The sequence below is a fragment of the Rhinatrema bivittatum genome, chromosome 5 (assembly GCF_901001135.1).
Source record: "Rhinatrema bivittatum chromosome 5, aRhiBiv1.1, whole genome shotgun sequence".
Classification (NCBI taxonomy): domain Eukaryota; kingdom Metazoa; phylum Chordata; class Amphibia; order Gymnophiona; family Rhinatrematidae; genus Rhinatrema; species Rhinatrema bivittatum.
Window position 1 is genome coordinate 252,513,128 of NC_042619.1, and position 19,122 is coordinate 252,532,249.

At 48.2% G+C, this 19,122-nt stretch overlaps 1 protein-coding gene and 1 long non-coding RNA gene across 8 annotated transcripts in view; one reads left to right on the forward strand and one right to left on the reverse strand.

Annotated features, from left to right (window-relative positions):
- The window catches only part of LOC115092671, an 82,215-nt gene that overhangs the window by 48,730 nt on the left and 14,363 nt on the right, over positions 1–19,122 (forward strand). The window lies entirely within an intron of this gene.
- DMTN (dematin actin binding protein) overlaps positions 1–19,122 on the reverse strand; it is a 124,686-nt gene that overhangs the window by 33,345 nt on the left and 72,219 nt on the right. For all 7 annotated transcript variants that reach the window (XM_029603851.1, XM_029603848.1, XM_029603849.1 and 4 more), the window contains 5 exons: positions 13,659–13,771; positions 13,101–13,206; positions 8,569–8,633; positions 7,896–7,944; positions 7,563–7,570 (listed from right to left, as the gene is read on the reverse strand). In XM_029603851.1, the coding sequence (XP_029459711.1) occupies positions 7,563–7,570; positions 7,896–7,944; positions 8,569–8,633; positions 13,101–13,206; positions 13,659–13,771 (341 nt within the window). The remainder of the gene's footprint in view (positions 1–7,562; positions 7,571–7,895; positions 7,945–8,568; positions 8,634–13,100; positions 13,207–13,658; positions 13,772–19,122) is intronic.

The following is a 19,122-nucleotide window of genomic DNA, read 5'->3' on the forward strand; positions in this document are numbered from 1 at the left end:
CCTGGGTGGATCCTTATCCAATAGAATGGGTGCTATTGCCAGGTCCAATTTACCTTAAAGTTAGTTCACTGTTATACAGAGTTTTCCTAAGATTGCTTTGGAGTGGGAACCCTCATTGCAGGTAGAGGGTCAATGGGAAACAGACCTTCAGCGCCATTTTGAGGCTGCAGAATGGCAAAGAATCTGGCGCAATGCACACAGGTCTTCACTCTGTGCACACAGGGCTGAACTTATGGTTAAACCAGTCCTTCGCACTTAGCGTTATCCCCTTTTTTTTCATAAATTTTGTACAATATCATCTCCTCTCTGTCGGAGAGCTTGTGGGCAAATAGGGCCGTAAATGCATGTGGGATGGGAGTGCCCAATCGTGCAGTTCTTTTGGAGCAGAATTCAAAGATTGGTGGGACAAATGGTAGAGGTACAATTTAATCTTACTCCTAAACTGGGATTGTTGGATTGGTGGGAGGATAAAGAAGTTGATAAATTTAGGAAGAAATTGATCCACCATATGTTACTTGCAGTCAGATTTGTAACAGAAACTAAATGAAAGTCAGCTCCTACTGTAGCACATTGGAGGACACAAATGCATGATATAGCTCTAATTGAAGAGCTGACATATATGTTGAAAGATCGGATGGAACTGATATATTGGAAGATGTTTAATGGGTCTGGGGGTGTCCCATAGTAGGGATATATTAATGTATTTTTGTGTTTGTTCTCACGTGTTTTTCTCATGTTTATGGCTGAGTCATATGTCTGGTTGAATTTAAATAAAATGTTTTTTTAAAAAAAGCCAGATTTCAGAAGGGCCTTAATTTGAGTTGTACAAGTCAGGGCTGAGTCTAATTGGAATCTTAAATCTCTGACACAACAATTTTGATCTTTGTACCTGTAGACCCTTAGTTCCCTGTTAACCTATTTATTTGGAATTTTAGTGAATTTTATTGTTATATATTTTTATGCATTTTGTTCTCTGTTATACTGTAAAGCGTCCTTAGCTGTGTTTTGTTCTTTGTGAACCGATGAGATGTTCCCAACGTTCATCGGTATATAAAAGCTTCTAAATAAATAAATAAATAAATAAATAAATAAATATGGCAAAAACTTGCCTTCTAGTGTAAGACCCAAACAGGAATCTGGGGCAGGATTATGAGAGATCCACATAACCTCTGTTTTTCCCAGATTTAGCATCAAGTGATTCTCATCCATCTACTTTTTAACCACACTAGTAAATCTGAGGTGGATGACACTTTGGCCTTCACAGGCAAAAAAACAGCTAAATAATCGTTTGCTTAAATTTTATAGAAGATAGATACACTATCTAGAATTTGACACAATAGTTGTAGATAAATGTTAAAAAGGTAGACAACAAAATAGATCCTTGAGGGACTCCAGTTTTTATTGTTATGTTTACCGCTCGCAGGACAGCCCCACAAGCGGCTGTTCTTACCCCAAGGCCAGCAGGCCTTACCATGGCAGGATGCCGCTGAGCAACGCAACGCAGCAGGATGCTGCCAGGATCGCCGCCTCCGGACTGTTCTCTAGGTATGCATTCGCCAGAAGTCAGTTCTCTTAATGGGCCTGTGGCGGGAAAAGCTTGTGGCACCCTTAGATGATGTCATGACTCTCTGCCCTATAAAAGAGTCTTCCCGACATTCCCTTGTCACCTCAGCAAACAGGTCCTTCACTTAGCGGTTGTCTTCAGCCTGCCTTTGTCTTCACCATTAGCCAGTCTTCAGTCTGCCTACATCTTCAGCCTCATCCACAGCCTTCAATCTGCCTTCATCTTCAGCCTCAGCCACAGTCTTCAGCCTGCGTTCAGCCTTCCTCCAAGCCCATCTTCAGCCTTGCTTCAGCATCAGCCTAACCTGTCCTTCAGCTCTGTCCGTAGTTACAAACTTCTGGACCTTCCCTTAGTCTGGCCCATGCAAAGACTCCGCTCGCTATCAGCGCAAAACTTAGGGTTCTGCCCCCAAGGTTGCGTCAATTGCGCCACAGCAAGAACGGCTCATGCTTTTGTCGCTCGCAACATCTATAATCACCAAGTCAGATTGTTGTTCACTTATTTTAACCTGTTGTTGTCTGTTAGACAAAAAGGAGGTAAACCAACAAAGAACCTGCCCTCCTGTTCCCAGTTCACGGAATCTATGCAGTAATGTCATATGACAGAGTGTCTAAGCAGCCAAGATGTCCAAAAAAATCTGCTAAGACCTCCTTTCTACAATCTATTTCATGAATTAAAACAACAGTCTCAGTATTATGGCTCTTTTGAAATCCACACTTTTGTGGACTCAGTACCATTTTATCATCCAAAAATTCCGAGTTGAGTAAGTACCATTCTTTCTATTAATTTAGCAATCAAAGAGAGATAAGAAATATATAGAGTTAGAATGTATGGGACTATATGAGGATATAGACATTATAGGCATTTCAGAAATGTGGTGGAAGGAGAATAACCACTGGGACACTGTGATACCCAGGGTATAAATCATACCAACCTGACAGAGCAGATCAAACTGGTGGAGGGATGGCACTATATGTAAAGGATGGCACTGAGTCAAGCAGGGTAAAAGTCCTGCAGGAAACAAAATGCACTGTGGAATCCTTATGGATAGAAATTCTATATGTGATGGGTAAGAGTATAGCGTGGGTGTATACTACCATCCACCTGGTTATAATGAAGAAACAGACTATAAAATGTTAACTGAAATTAGGATGGCAAATAAATTTGGCAACATAGTAATAATGGGAGATTTAAATGATCCCAGCACTGACTGAGTCAATGTCTCATCAGGACATGCTAGAGAGGTTAAGTTTTTATATACCAAAAATGTTTCATGGAGCAGTTAGTCCTAGAACTGATGAGGGGAAGCTACTTTAGATCTAGTCCTCAGTGGAATGTTGCGCCAGAGGTGGACCCTTAGGCCAAGGTGGGGTTGACGCAACCCATAGGAAGGGTCCTATGGGTCCCCATCGTTGGCAGGCGGAGAGGGCTGATGGACGAAGGCCGGCTGGTGCTTCACCAATACCAGCCCTCGTTCCCCGCGGGTTGAGCCCTTGGGTGCCGGGGCTGGCTGGACTTAGGTGGGCCTCCGTATGTTGTCGTCGATGGAAGGATCAAGGTCAGCCCAGTGGCAGCAACTGAAGAGAGGAGAAGTCTGTACTGGACGAGGCAGAGTCCCGGAGATCTGGGCATGAATAGGAACAAAGTCTGACAGGGGGCGCCCGAGCAAGAACAGGCCGAAGCCTGAATAGGCCAAGTCCAGGACGTAGACTGAAGAGGTATCATAAGGCAAGCTGGAGTCAGGGCTGGTGGCAATCTGGAAGCAGTGGCAAGCAAGGCTGAGGTCTGGACGAGGAGAAAGTCAAGAGCGTAGTCAGGCAATGCAGAGGTCTGGGTCTGGAGAGAGGCAGCGGAGTAGTCAGGCAATGCAAAGGTCCGGGTCTGAAGAGAGGCAACAGAGTAGTCAGGCAATGTAGAGGTCTGGGTCTGGAGAGAGTCAACGACGTGATCAGGCAAAGCAAAAGGTCCGGGCTTGGAGAGAATCAGTGATGTGGTCAGGCAAAGCAGAGGTCAAGATCCAAGAAGGCAATCCAAGGCTCAGTTGAGGAACAGGAACACAGGAACGAGGAAACCGGGAACAGGAGTCAGCGAGGATCAGGAACCAGGAATGAAGGAGAATCTCAGGAGGCAACAAGTACTCGACCAGCGAGGAGACCTGTTGCAAAGGCAAAGCTAGGGAGCGGAGCCCGGGCTTAAGTACTGGAGTTCTGCTGACATTATCATCAGGAGCCACAGCTCAGTTCCCGCCGCAGGCCCTACTTAAGACAGAGTGATGTGCACATGCGTGCCTCGGGAGGGGCGCAGCGCCGAGTAGCAGTGTCTCTCCGAGCACCACGCGGAGAGGCCCGACGCAGAGCACCAGGGTCTGTAGATGAACCAGAGGCACCAGGATCTATAGCTGAGCCGGAGACACCAGGGGCGGCCTAAGGATGAAGCCAGCGGCCTACCGCCGCCAGGGATGAGAGACCAGGCACTGGATTTACTTGAGAGAGGTGAAGGGGCCGAACCATGGGTCTGCTGCGGCCGGCACGCATAACATGGAATGCACAACCTGGCGCATGGAGTTACTATGGTGGGGCCACTAAGCAATAGCGGATCATAAAGCAATCAAATTTGACATAATCACGGGAAGGAGGTCATTAAATAAAACTTGCAGTAGCATATAACTTTAAAAAGGGAAACTAAGATAGAATGATGACATTTGTTAGAAATACTCAAAGGAACAGATGCTAAGGTTAACATTTGTATGAGATGTGGACATTGATTAAAAATACCATCTTGGAAGCCCAGATAAAATGTATTCCGCACATTAAAAAAGACAGAAGGAAAACCACATGTCTGCCAGCATGATTTAATGGTGAGGTGAAAGTGGCAATTATAGCCAAAAGGGCATTGTTCAAAAAATTGAAAGAAGACCCAAATGAAGAAAATAGGCAAGAGCAGACATATTGATAAGTTAGATGTAAAATAATAGGAAGATAAACCAACAGAGAATTTTAGAAGACATTTTCCAGAGAGGCAAGAATTCATAATAAAAACTTTTTCTCAAGTATATTTGAAGCACGAAGCCTATGAGGGAGTCAATTGAGCTGCTAGATGACTGGGGAGCAAAAGAGGTGCTCAGGGAAGACAAGGAAATTGACAAAAAACTGAATGAATCCTTTGCTTTGGTCTCTACTGAGGAAGATGTTAGGCACATACCCCCCATCAGAAACATTCTTTTACAATGATGGTTCTGAGCAACCAAAACAAATCTCTGTGATAATGCAGGATTTAATAGATCAAATTACTAAACTAAAGAGTGAAAAACCACCAGGACTGGACTGCATTCTAAATGAATTCAAACATGAAACTGCAAACCTGTTACTAGTAATCTGTAATCTATCAGTTAAAATAGCCTCAATACCTGAGAACTGGAGGGTGGCAAATGTAATGCTGATTTTTAAAAAGGGCTCTGGAGTAATCCAGGAAACTATAGACTGGTGAGCCTGACTTCAATGGCAGACAAAATGGTAGAAGCTATTCTTCTAAACAAAATTACTGGCCAGATAGACAGACATGGCTTACTAGGGAAAAGTCAATGTGGTTTTAGCAAAGTGAAATCTTGCCTTAACAATCTTTTAGAGTTTTTTGAAGGTGTAAATAAACATTTAGATAAAGGTGAGCCAGCATTTGACATAGTCTCCCATGACAAACTGCTCAGGAAATTAAAAAATCATGGGATAGGAAGCAGTGACCTATTGTGGATAGGTGACTGGTTAAAAGACATGAAACAGGGCAGGACTATATGGCCAGTTTTCCAAATGAAGAAAGGTCATTAGTAGAGTAGCCAAGGAATAGGTGCTGCTTAACATATTCGTAAATAATCTGGAAAGGGGAACAACAAGAGAAGTGATCAAATATGCAGATGACACAAAATTGTTGAACGTTGTTAAAACAGCAGGGATTTGCGAGGAACTGCAGAGGGACCTTGTGAGGCTAGGAGACTGGGCATCTGAATGGCAGATGAAATTTAATGCGGAAAAGTGCAAAGTGACGCACATAGGGAAAAATAATCCCAACCACAGGTACACAATGTTGCATTCTGTATTAGGAGTCACTGGCCAGGAAAAGGATCTTGGAATCTTTGTGGACAATACGTTAAAATGCTTGGCTCAGTGTGCAGTGGTGATCAAAAAAGCAAATAGAAAATGAATATAGAATGAAATGGAAAATATCAAATTGCTTCTGTACTGATCCATGATGCGACCACACCTTGAGTACTGTGTGTAGGGTTGCATTTGGCGGGTTGCGGGTCCGTCCTGAAACCCGCCACTCTTAACCTCCAGCCCAGACCCCGGCAAGCAGATCTCCATCACTGCGGCCGGCCTTCTCAGCAAGGCTGCAGCCGCCCAGCACAGAGCGACTAGGCCCACACTGCCGCCAGCAACGCTGTAGGGTTTCTCCTAGGCGTACGCGCCTTTTTCTTGCCATTTAAAGGGCCCGTGGCGGTAATGCTCCCTTGGTGCCTCTTGATGACATCATGGACTGGGACAATTTAAGGCCACTTCTCCTGCCTCTCCTTGCCTCGGCAAAAGGTCACCTCTTCGGAGTAGTGCTTTGCCTCAGCATTCTTCACCCATGACATCTGTTCCTAGTTCCTGCTGTGTTCCTGTTCTTCTGTGTCTTCATTCCGAATTCTTGTCTTCCTGGTCAGTCCTCCATGTCCGCTTCCCAGTGTTTCTCCTTATTCCTGTGGATCCTTGTCTTCCGTTGTTCCTCGTCTCCTCGGTTTGGACTTCTGCCATTGATCCCAGCTTAGACTCGACACTGCTTGACCTCCACTTACCTCTGAAGTCTGCCTATTGATATTGACTGACCTCCCCCTGGTCTGGCCCTCTGCCTGGACCTTGACCCTGAGTATACTCTGCCTGCCTCTGACCACAGCCTGAACATGACTCTGGTTGCCTGCCACCTGCCCTGACCATTGCTTGACCTGATTCAGCTTTCTCTTACTGTGCTGGCCCATATCATCTTCTATGAAACGGATCTTCTCCTCCACAGAGACCCACACCTAAGTCCAGCTGGCCCTGGCACCTGAGGGCTTAACCTAAGAGGAATGAGGGCTGGTATTGGCGAAGCTCCATTTGGGCCTCTGCTTCAGCCAGCTCCACCTGCCGATGGTGGGGACCTGCAGGGCTTCTCCCTGCAGGTTGCGTCAACTACCCCTTGGCCCAAGGGTTCACTTTTGCAAAATGTAGTTCTGGTCGCCCCTTCTCAAAAAAGACAGCAGAACTAAAAAAGATACAGAGGCGGGTGACAAAAATTATAAAAGGGTTAGAACAACTTTCCCGTGATTAAAGGCTATTCATTTCAGGGCTCTTCAGCTTGCAAAAGAGGCAGCTGAAAAGGGACATGATAAAAGTTTATAAAAGGATGGTTATTTACCCTTTCAAAAAATAGTATTAACAAGGGGATACGCCATGAAACTGACAATCAACAGATTTAAAACAAATCATAGAAAGAATTTTTTCACTTAGTACATAATCAAGCTGTGGAATTCGTTGCCAGGGGACATGGTCAAGGTCACTAGCATAGTGGGGTTTCAGAGAGGTTAGAACAAATTCCTGTAGGAAAGTCCATTAAACATTATTAGCCAGGCAGAGTAAAGAAAGCTACTGTTATCCCCAGGAGTGAGTAACAAGAAACAGATCTATTTTTTTGGGATCTTCCGAGTACTTGGGACCCAGACTGGCTACTGTTGCAGACAAAATGTTGGGGTGAATAGACCTTCATCTAATCCAACATGACATTTCTTATGTTCTAGAGAAATTCTGAGAAACTAAGAGCCATCTGCCCAGGATCTCTCTCTTTAGGGATACTACAGAGCTCAGTCACAGACATCCCTAGAGTCCCGTATGTCAGGGACCCCAAAGAGTTCAGACATTAAATCACACATAAATTGTGCACAGGAGGTCTGACCTTCACATCCAGTACTGTGTCCAATGACAACTCTTACCTGAAGTCCTAAAAAAGAGAAAAAAAAAAAAGAACAGGAGCTGAAATAAGTCTAGGGTAAACCTTCCATCCCTTCTACTAGCCACACTAGGGGGATGTATTACAGGATACAGTAAGAGTGTGAGGTACAAAAGGATGGGACCTGTGGGGATGTGGAGATGTGTTACAGGGCTGAGATGAAGGAGCAAAGTGAATGGATACAGGGCTGAGATACAGAAGGGGGTGGATAGATAAGGATTGTGGTAACAGGGCCAAGGTATAGGAAGGCTGTTTATCAGTGAGTAGATAATCTAATTTCAAATCAGTCAGGAATGGTGTGTACTCTATCACTTACCTCGGCTTTCCATCTCACTGTTCCCAGGAGTGAACTCTGCTGACTGCAGCTGCAAAGCAAGATCATAGAATTTATAACAATCTCTCCCACACCGGTACCACAAACCCTGCAGAGACGCATATGCTGGGAAGTGTTACGCAAGGCTTTATGCAGATGCACGAGTGTTACTCAAGGCTTTGTGCAGATGCATGCTGGGAAGTATACTTCGGGACTCTGATTTGATGCATGCTGGAAAGTGTTATTCAAGGTTTTGTGCACACCAGCCCTTATTCCAAAAGTGCTCCAATTAAACCTTTTACTACAAAATTATTATTTTTAAAATTCTGTAAATCTATCCTTTGAAATTCTCTGAACCTTCAAGGACAGCCAACCAGTTACAAATCACCAAACACACACACACACACAAAAAAGAGCTGATTGGTCTATAAAGACTATAATGTCACAGTGACAACTCTTACAAACTGCATAAGCCAAATCAGATCTCACTCCATGGATGTGGTTATTCTTGGCATGCCTCCAATGGCCACTGCCAGGAAATCCAGGGAACGGCAGGGGAAATTTCCAGGGTAAGGTTCCACTGGGTGATTGATCATCACAGGCTGCACAGTATGCAACCTTTTTTAATGCACCCAACCCTGTAAGTTCACATTTCAGTATTCCTGGCTAGCCTTACCCGAGTCAGACTGCTTTTCCCATAGGCGGGAAGAGAGGCGGATTTGGAGTTTCCTGAGTGTAGATCTGGAAAACAATTAAAAAGTTGTCAGGATTTCTAGCTTTGTATTTAAGGTGAGAGGAACAGTAGTCCTTCACAGGAACCAGTCAAAAGCAATGATTCAGAAGCTCCAGTCAGGAGCCTTTCAGGAATGGTGGAGAAGCACCGAGTGGGAGGAATATATGAATATAAGAGTGCTTACTAAGGTGGGTGAGCTGTACAGAGCGGTGGAGAAGCACTGACTGTGGGGGAAGCAGGGCTAGTTATGGAGGAGCTGAGAGAATGGCAAAAGAATGCTGGCTGTGGGGGAGCTGGAATGAATGGTGGAAGAGCGCGAACTGTGTGGAGCAGTGGAGAGTGCTGGAGGAAAGCTGGATGTCCAGCACTATGGGGGAACACTGTGATGTACTACCCCACCCCCAGTTTTGCTGCGTGCCTCCTTTGTACAATCCCAGTTCTCTCCTCTCCCTTTTTTCCCCTCTGGCCAGCAGGAAGACAGTGGCACTTCATGTTGCGTCTGTCTTCTCCACCAGATGGATTCAATCTGAGGTTTGAACACACAGGCCCAGTAGTGTTGTGGGATCAGCTGGCACCCCGTGTTTAGAAACCAGAATGACACCAGCCAGTGGAGAAGGAATATATTTCATGAAATGCTGCCGTCTTCCTGCTGGCTGGGGGAAGGAGGGAGAAGATTGCTCGTGAGTGGGTGGCTAAAGGAAAGACAGTCATTCAGGTTGGAAGAAGGGTGAAGTGAAGAAAGAAGGTTGTCCAGGGTGGTATTTGAAAGAGAGAGAGGATGGAGCCTGGCAGGAGGGAGAGTGGTGGTGTGTGAGAGGATCATGCAGCAGAGTGACAGAGAGGATCATGACAGTGGGTTGGAGCGGGAAAGGATCATGCATGGGAGAGCCCTCAAACAATAACTACATGTTGTATGAAGTGTGAATGTAAAATTTGTTACCAACACCGAACACTCTATGGAGGTGGTGGGTATGAGCACTGCTAAATAGCCCCTAAAGCCTTCATGCTGCAACTGGCCTTGGGGAAGGCTGTAAGACAGACCCTTCCCAAACTAAGGGTCGGGACCCCGAATGGGGTCAGAAAACTTTCATCTGGGGTTACAAGTGCCTCAAAGGGCAGTGTTCTTCAGGAGCCTGCATCATTAGTAATATAAGGAGCATAGTGCCTGTGAGCCAGACACACACTCACAGATCCTGCAGTGGCTCTGCCCTTGCATGAGTTTCTGTGAAAGCAGAGAGCCCTGTGTGAGGAGGGATTTGGGCTGCTGAAGGGCCTATGAGCTTGCATTGGCTTGCAGGCCCCATCCTGACTTTCATTACTAATGCTGCTGCCATTTGCAGATTACTATCTGGTTTTGGACAAGCTATGGCAGGGAGGGAAGAGCCGAGAGTACACAGGCTGATGGAAATTGCCACTGTTCCTCTTTCTTCGCCCACCACTGAATCTAGCCAAAGGGCAAATGTTGCACTGTCATCAACCTGCCCTCTCTTCCCAGTTGTCATCCACCTTTGTTACAGGGCCTGAAGGAAAATGTTGCTGACCAGACCATAGATGTCTGAAGAAGGGCCAGTCTGAAGAGAGGGATCAGATGCAGGAGGAGTTTGAGGGCTGCATCAGCTGGAGAGGGATTAGCTGTAGAGGGCATGAGAGGGAAAATGACCTAAAATTAACTGGGAGATGTAAGAGGAGCTATGGGGTAAAAGGTGGATCAGCCGGAGGATATGAGATGGATTGGAAGAGAGGATATCACTCTGGAGGTGAGAGAGGAGATGGGGTTGAGAGTGAGGGAATGGAGGATGGTGACAGAGGACCCACCTGGGTAATATGAAGGATTTGTGGGTGAGAGAGGATGGGTTGGGGAGGTGAGAGTAGCTGGGGCACGTAAGAGGTGATCAGCTGGAGGGGAGAAGGTTGAGAAAGGTCATCTGCTGGAAGGGTAGAGGTTATGAGAAACAATCAACTGAAGAGAGTACAGGTTGAGAGCAGGTATAAGCTGGACTGTGGGGAGAGAGACCGCACGCCTGCTTATTTGCTGTGCTCGTCTTCTGGGGTCAGGTGAATATAAAAGAGCTAAAATGGGGGCCACATTGGCTAAAGGTACGGGAGGCCCTGCTGTAGAATGTCGTTCTGTCAGGAAGGAGCAGAGACTCATGGATAGAGAAAGGCATTCTGTTATAGAGGGAGTAGAGACTCATAGATGGAGAAAGGAGTTCTGTTATAGAGGGAGCAGAGACTCATGGATGGAGAAAGGCATTCTGTTATAGAGGGAGCAGAGACTCATGGATGGACAAAGATGTCCTGTCAGGGAGGGAGCAGAGACTCACAGGGCAGAAAGGCATTCTGTCATACAGGGAGCAGAGACTCACGGGTGTAGAAAGGCGTTCTGTCAGGGAGGGAGCAGAGACTCACGGGTGTAGAAAAGGCGTTCTGTCAGGGAGGGAGCAGAGACTCACGGGTGTAGAAAAGGCGTTCTGTCAGGGAGGGAGCAGAGACTCAAGGGTGGAGAAAGGCGTTCTGTCAGGCAGGGAGCAGAGACTCACGGGTGGAGAAAGGTGTTCTGTCAGGCATGGAGCAGAGACTCACAGGGTGTAGAAAGGCGTTCTGTCAGGGAGGGAGCAGAGACTCACGGGTGTAGAAAGGCGTTCTGTCAGGGAGGGAGCAGAGACTCACGGGTGTAGAAAGGCGTTCTGTCATACAGGGAGCAGAGACTCACGGGTGTAGAAAGGCGTTCTGTCAGGCAGGGAGCAGAGACTCACGGGTGTAGAAAGGCGTTCTGTCAGGCAGGGAGCAGAGACTCACGGGTGTAGAAAGGCGTTCTGTCAGGCAGGGAGCAGAGACTCACGGGTGTAGAAAGGCGTTCTGTCATACAAGGAGCAGAGACTCACGGGTGTAGAAAGGCGTTCTGTCAGGGAGGGAGCAGAGACTCACGGGTGTAGAAAGGCGTTCTGTCAGGCAGGGAGCAGAGACTCACGGGTGTAGAAAGGCGTTCTGTCAGGCAGGGAGCAGAGACTCACGGGTGTAGAAAGGCGTTCTGTCAGGGAGGGAGCAGAGACTCACGGGTGTAGAAAGGCGTTCTGTCAGGCAGGGAGCAGAGACTCACGGGTGTAGAAAGGCGTTCTGTCAGGCAGGGAGCAGAGACTCACGGGTGTAGAAAGGCGTTCTGTCAGGCAGGGAGCAGAGACTCACGGGTGTAGAAAGGCGTTCTGTCAGGGAGGGAGCAGAGACTCACGGGTGTAGAAAGGCGTTCTGTCAGGCAGGGAGCAGAGACTCACGGGTGTAGAAAGGCGTTCTGTCAGGGAGGGAGCAGAGACTCACGGGTGTAGAAAGGCGTTCTGTCAGGGAGGGAGCAGAGACTCACGGGTGTAGAAAGGCGTTCTGTCAGGAGGGAGCAGAGACTCACGGGTGTAGAAAGGCGTTCTGTCAGGGAGGGAGCAGAGACTCACGGGTGTAGAAAGGCGTTCTGTCAGGGAGGGAGCAGAGACTCACGGGTGTAGAAAGGCGTTCTGTCAGGGAGGGAGCAGAGACTCACGGGTGTAGAAAGGCGTTCTGTCAGGCAGGGAGCAGAGACTCACGGGTGTAGAAAGGCGTTCTGTCAGGCAAGGAGCAGAGACTCACGGGTGTAGAAAGGCGTTCTGTCAGGCAGGGAGCAGAGACTCACGGGTGTAGAAAGGCGTTCTGTCAGGCAGGGAGCAGAGACTCACGGGTGTAGAAAGGCGTTCTGTCATACAAGGAGCAGAGACTCACGGGTGTAGAAAGGCGTTCTGTCATACAAGGAGCAGAGACTCACGGGTGTAGAAAGGCGTTCTGTCAGGCAGGGAGCAGAGACTCACGGGTGTAGAAAGGCGTTCTGTCAGGGAGGGAGCAGAGACTCACGGGTGTAGAAAGGCGTTCTGTCAGGGAGGGAGCAGAGACTCACGGGTGTAGAAAGGCGTTCTGTCAGGCAGGGAGCAGAGACTCACGGGTGTAGAAAGGCGTTCTGTCAGGCAGGGAGCAGAGACTCACGGGTGTAGAAAGGCGTTCTGTCAGGCAGGGAGCAGAGACTCACGGGTGTAGAAAGGCGTTCTGTCATACAAGGAGCAGAGACTCACGGGTGTAGAAAGGCGTTCTGTCAGGGAGGGAGCAGAGACTCACGGGTGTAGAAAGGCGTTCTGTCAGGGAGGGAGCAGAGACTCACGGGTGGAGAAAGGCGTTCTGTCAGGGAGGGAGCAGAGACTCACGGGTGTAGAAAGGCGTTCTGTCAGGGAGGGAGCAGAGACTCACGGGTGTAGAAAGGCGTTCTGTCAGGGAGGGAGCAGAGACTCACGGGTGTAGAAAGGCGTTCTGTCAGGGAGGGAGCAGAGACTCACGGGTGTAGAAAGGCGTTCTGTCAGGCAGGGAGCAGAGACTCACGGGTGTAGAAAGGCGTTCTGTCATGGAGGGAGCAGAGACTCACGGGTGTAGAAAGGCGTTCTGTCAGGGAGGGAGCAGAGACTCACGGGTGTAGAAAGGCGTTCTGTCAGGGAGGGAGCGGGTTTTCCTCCTTATGGGCAGAGTTTTTTCCATTTCTTCCTTCATAATCATCTTCCCCAGGTTCGAGGGGATCTGTCCAAAAGAAAATGAGAGAAGAAAATGAAGAAGATGCAAGTGAAGCAGATAAATCCTGGGAGCATTGCTGAACCCTTCAGAAGACAGCAGGGTTCTGAGAAAGATCTGGATAGGAACCTGATCTGGGACCATTTGATATAATCTCCGTTTTATCTTGTTATCCTTCCTTAACAATGCTGCTCAGAGTACAAAGAGTAACAATTTACTGTGGCTCACACTCATCTTTCCTGTTTGACCACTCCTTCCCTGTTCTCTGAGTCTCCATAGGAAGAGGGAGAGGGAGGAGAGTATTCCTGCATTCTGAGGCAGGACTGGGAGAGTGGGAAACCCACTCCTGACAGGTCTGGGCAGGATTTATTGGTTCTGATCAGTAATGAGGGTTAAAAGGCCCCAGGACCCCAGCCGGGCTCTGCAGTCCCTTACCCCCTCCTTGGCTCATGGTACAGTACCTTACTCAGCTCCTTTTTCTGAAGCTCGACCAGCTCCTCCATCTCCTCTGTCACCTCTTCCTCCTCCACCTCCTCCCCTCTCTTGTGTGCCTTGCGTCTCCTCCACTCCGTCTCTGGGAACCCAAAGAGCAAAAGTCACCCTCCATAGTCCGTGATGCACATCTACGTTCAGTTTTTTTGAAAACCTGACATTACGGTTAGAGTTTGGGCTAAATTTTCAAAGCCGAAGCGTTCCGCATGTAAACGGGAATTCAGACTGACATGTTTGGGTTTTTTTGCACATAAGAAACTGGGCAGATTTTCAAAGCCATTTACCCTGGAAAAACTGGTCACCTTCAACTATGTGCAGTCTTCCGTAGCACGCGTACTTCTATTTCCTCTACGAGGAGGCATTCCCATAACTGTGTTTAGACTGGAGGAAGGGAGATAAAGCAAGGGGGCTTGAAAATTTCCATCTGGATCTAAGACTGAACACCCAAATGGGGTGAATAGTTAGACGTCCAAATAGATTTGGGGCAGTTTCAAGGCCAGTGGAAGCCTGGCGCGCCATGATTTTGGGGGCGGCAGCAGCAGCAGCAGCAGCACTGCAGCAGGACTGGCATCGCCTTGGTCCATCTGTCAGTGCGACTTGCTGCCTGTCTGACCCACCAAAGAGGGCCCAGCACCGGTGAACGGAGCGTCTGTCTCTCCCCCACCCCATTCCGGATGTCACACTGCACCTGTGCACGAACTGTGGCCAGACGTTGATGCTCCTGCGCCCGAGGGGGTGGTCCCTGTGTGTGCACGGAGGTGATGGAGGAGAGGAATGCTGGAGCCGCACCCTGCTCCGTGCGTCCCTCTCTGGAGGAGGCTGGAGCTGCACTGTGAAGGGAGCACTGCTGCACTCACTCTCTTGCTGTGCTGGGAAGCCCGGAACAATGAGGGTAGGATGTCAGGATAGGGAGGGGAGGGAGATGGATGGCTGGATGCTGCTGGGGCTGGAGTACAGAGAGAAGGGAATCTGAATGGGGTTATAGGGAAGAGATAAGGAGATGCTGGCTGCAGGTAGGTGGGGAGCGAGAGAGAAATTTGCTTGGGGCTGGGAAAGAGAGCTAGGGGATTATGGATACCGCTGTGGTGGTAGGGAGAGGTGGAATGCTGCAGCGGTCGGGTGGCAGAGGGTGCAAGGTTGTAGGTTAGGGTTCCTAACATTTTGGCAGAAAGAAGACCAAACGACTGCCAGCATAGTTAAATGGGGAGATGAAAGAGGCTACTGAAGCGAAAAGGATATCTTTCAAAAACTGAAAGGTGGATCCAAAGGAAGAAAATAGGAAAACAGCAGAAGCACTGGCAAATTAGATGTAAAGCATGAACAAGGCAGACCAAAAGAGAAATTGAAAAGAAATTGGCCAGAAAGTCAAAAACTCAGATTAGAAATATTTCCAAGAATATTCAAAGCAAGAAGGCTGTGAGGGAGCCAGTTGGTCTGCGGGATGACTAAGGAGTGAAAAGGCCGCTCAGGGAAGACAAGGCCATAGCAGAAAAACCACATGAATTCTGTTTTGGTCTGCGCTCTGGAGTGTGTTGGGAAGATACCTATCGCAGAAACATTCTTTGAGAGTGATTCAGAGGAACTGAATCAAATCACAGTGAACCGGGAAGATGTAATAGAGCAAACAGACAAACTAAAGAATAACAAATCACTGGGACCAAACGGTTTGCATCCCAGAGTTCTGAAAGAACTAAAAACTGAAATTACAGACTTATTACTAGTAATCTCTAACTTCTCATTGAAATCAGCTATGGTACCTGAGGACCGGAGGGTGACCAACATAACACCTGTTGCGATTGCCGCTCCTGAACAGCATGCTCACCTTCTTTCCCCCGACTCCAGCACTGATTTCCAGCACGGCCTTCAAGCACCGTTGACCCCCGACACCACTCTGCCTCCTGGCACAGCCTGGAGGAGCCGCTGACGCCTTCGAGCCATGCTGCCGGCTCTGTTCCTGTGTGGCCTCTCTCCCAATGCTGCTCCTGCTCGGCGTGGCCTTGAATCACTGCTGATCTCCACATGGCTTGGAATGCTGCCATGTGTCACCTTGCGGCAGCAGGACCCCACAGTCACTGCCACTTCTCCCTGCAGCCAGGAGCACCACCGATGTTGTCCTCTTCGTGACCCGAGCTGCCGACTTCCTCTCTGATGGTGTTCTCTAGGCATGCAAGCTTCTCTTGAACATTTAACGGGCCTATGGCGGAAAAAGCCCCGTGGCCCTCCCTGATGATGTCATGCCTGCAGCCCTATAAAAGGGTTCCTCAGTCTCTTCCTGGTTGCTTTCACAAGGAGTTGCTTGCTCCTGTAGTTCCTGTTCCAGCTTCTTGCTCCTGGAGCTCTTCCTGTTTCAGTCTTAGCTTCTTCAAGGTCTTCATGTTCTTTGTGGAAGTTCCTCTATGTTCTTCGTTCCATGTTCCTGATCTCTCAACGGTATATGTGCCTTCTGTTCCTGATGTCAAGTCCTCGCAACTTCCTATTGTTCCAGTCCTCATCTCCTAGTTACTCCTTCCAGGACTTCTCTCTCCTCCACTCTTCCAGGTGTGCAAGAATCATGGTCCATGACCAGCCCACAGGTTGTGTAGGGCATCTCATGGCACAAGGCCTGTTTTCTTCACTGGCCAAGTCTCTGGAAGTTCCTTGTTTTTTTAATGCTGTGGTCCTGTCCCTGGTTCTGAGTTCCTGAATGCCGGGGTCCCATCCCTGGTTCTGAGTTCCTGAATCCTGCTCCTGGTCTTCAGAGCTCCTTGCCCAGCTTCTGTCCATGTCCAAGTCTCAAGCCCAGAGTCTGCACCGCCTTCGGCCTGGTTGGCGACCAGCCCTCAGATTGTGTAGGGCATGTGGCAGTGCAGTACTCTCCCAGAGTCTTCGTCTTCCAGTGCCAAGTCTTCGTCATGTTCCAAGCCCAGAATCTGCTCCACATTCAAAGTAGTCTGCAACCAGCCCACAGGCTGTGTAGGGTGTGCTGCGGCATAGCATTCAATCTGCACCTGAAACTGAATCTGAAACCTGAACCTGAATCTTCGTCTATGTTCCAAGTCTTCAGTGCCTTCGTTTAAGTTCTTGTCTCCAGAGTCATCTTCTGCTTTCAACCTCTGTCTGTCCTGATGCACAATCTGTTCCCAAGCAGCAGGTCCAAAAGGGCTTTTGAGTGGCTGGAGAGCAGATCAGTATTGCGTGCTGGGTCTCAGGCCGGTGCGTGCAGGCTCAGCAGAGTCCTCAGGTGTTCCAAGTATCCAAGTGCTTCTAAGTTTCTGTCCAGCCCTGCCCGGATGCGCTCGCCTACTCATGGCGTGTTCCTTGGAACCTTGTCCTGGGGATATGCCATGGCCCAAGGGCTCCCAGTCTCCTGGTGATCAGGTCCCAATCCTGATTGCAACCAAACCCATTTTTAAAAAGGGCCCCAGGGTGATCCAGGAAACTACAGACTGGTGACCCCCGACATTGATGCCAGTCAACATGGTAGAAGCTATTTATATTCTGCTTTTCAGGCACTTCAAAGTGGATTGCATGCAGGTACTGTAGATATTTCCCGGTCCCTAGAGGGCTCACAATTAATGGGGGAAGGTTTTCATATTGAGCCACTAACATCCATATGCTCCATACTTCTGCTTATTTCATGTCAACCACAGTCTCGGGCACAGGAAACAAGCCTCTCTTTGAGGAGGATATACTCACAGCTCAGAAAACTTAGCAAACTGTGGAACAGATCTCCATTCAGGTTAAAAAAATTTTCTCTGCTCTTTTGTAAGCAGTCAGACAAATATCTTCAGCCTGTTCTTCAGATGCTAGCACCAGCAATTCCCCCTAGTGGAGTCCCAGTGTCACCCATAGGGCTAAACACTTCTTTGGAGCTAATTATTCAATCTTCTTCCTCATCTTATTCTACCACAGTGGAGTCGAGCCAATTAGAGGTCATCGGCTGCCAGGAGCCACCTCCTTTGCTAGTGGAGGCATCTCCCAACTCACCATCACCTTTCATACATTCCTGGGTGAGTGACCCAGTTCCTCTGGGTTCAGATGAAGACTCAGCAAGCATATCCTCCGACACTCTACCAGAGCCACCAGAACATACATCACCTCTAGAAGACCTCTCATACTCAAAGTTCGTTGAAAAAATGGGAACAGTTCTGGTGGCCATGTGCATAAGGACAAAAATCTTTCTTCTGATCTCCTAGGCCTCCTACAAATTCTTGATACTCCGTCAGAGCCAGTAGCATTGCCTGTACATGCCATCCTAAGTGCTCTGCAAATGAGGATGTGAAACGCTGATCTCTGGCACGCTGGCTGCGAGAAAGTTGGATTTGAGATATAGAGTGCAGCAATTTCCAGGATTTGGAGTGGTGCAATTACCACATAATTCAGTGATAGTCGAATCTGCGATGAAAAAAGCGAAGAAAATGCAAATTCATTCCAATTCACCATCAGGAAAGGACCACAGATTTCTAGACCACTTTGGTAAGAAAGTATTTCAAGCTTCTATGCTAACTTCCCTCAAAAGCATTCACCAATTCTATATTGTCCAGAATATCCACAACTGTCTCCAGAAGTGAAAATAATTTCTCCAAATAAATGAAGGTCCTCAAAATATCCCCAACTTTTTTTGAATGCAGAAAAGTGCATTTGACACCTCCTCTGTTTAGTTTATGAAACATGATTCCAGCTATTAGTCTTGCGGCATTTATAAAAAAGATTTTGATAATTTCCTGGAGGAAAAGTCCAATAACCATTATTAAGGTAGAGTTGTAGTAATCCACTTCTTATTCCTAGGATAAGCAGTATGGTATCTATCTACCCCTTGGGATCCTGCCAGGTACTTATGACCTGGCTTGGCCACTGTTGGAAACAGGATGCTGGGCTTGATGGACCCTTGGTCTGACCCAGTATGGCAGGTTCTTATGTTCATTTCAAGAACTTCTTCATTATCCACTGCAGCATGACAGGATGGTTCTCTGAACCCATCCCAAGTTTCTTCCAAAGGTGGTTCCGGTCCTGCTCCTCCTTGTAGCTCCTCTCTATTATCCCACCCAAAATGCACCCCCCCCCCCACCACACACACACATCCCTCTTCTCTCCCACACATGAACACTGCCCCCTACCCTTGTTCCCCTCTCTCTTGCACACAGATATACACCCCTAGCTGAGCCCCCTTTCATCTCCCACCCTCTTTGCCCACCCTCCAATTATTTCTACTCACCCCCTCCTAATCTTCCCAAAATGAACCCCCTTTGCTCTGTTTGCTGCAGGCTCTCCTGTTCCCTGCATGCTGCCTGGAGGGGAGGTGCTGGATCAGGAAGGAGGGGGCTGTTCTCTGTTGAATGATATTCAGGACAACTGAAAGGCAGCAAATCTTCAGCCAGCCTGCTACCCCCCCAGGTTTCTTCCACCCTAGGCCCAGGCCTAGTTTGCCTATTGACAAATCCAGGCCCGCTTCCT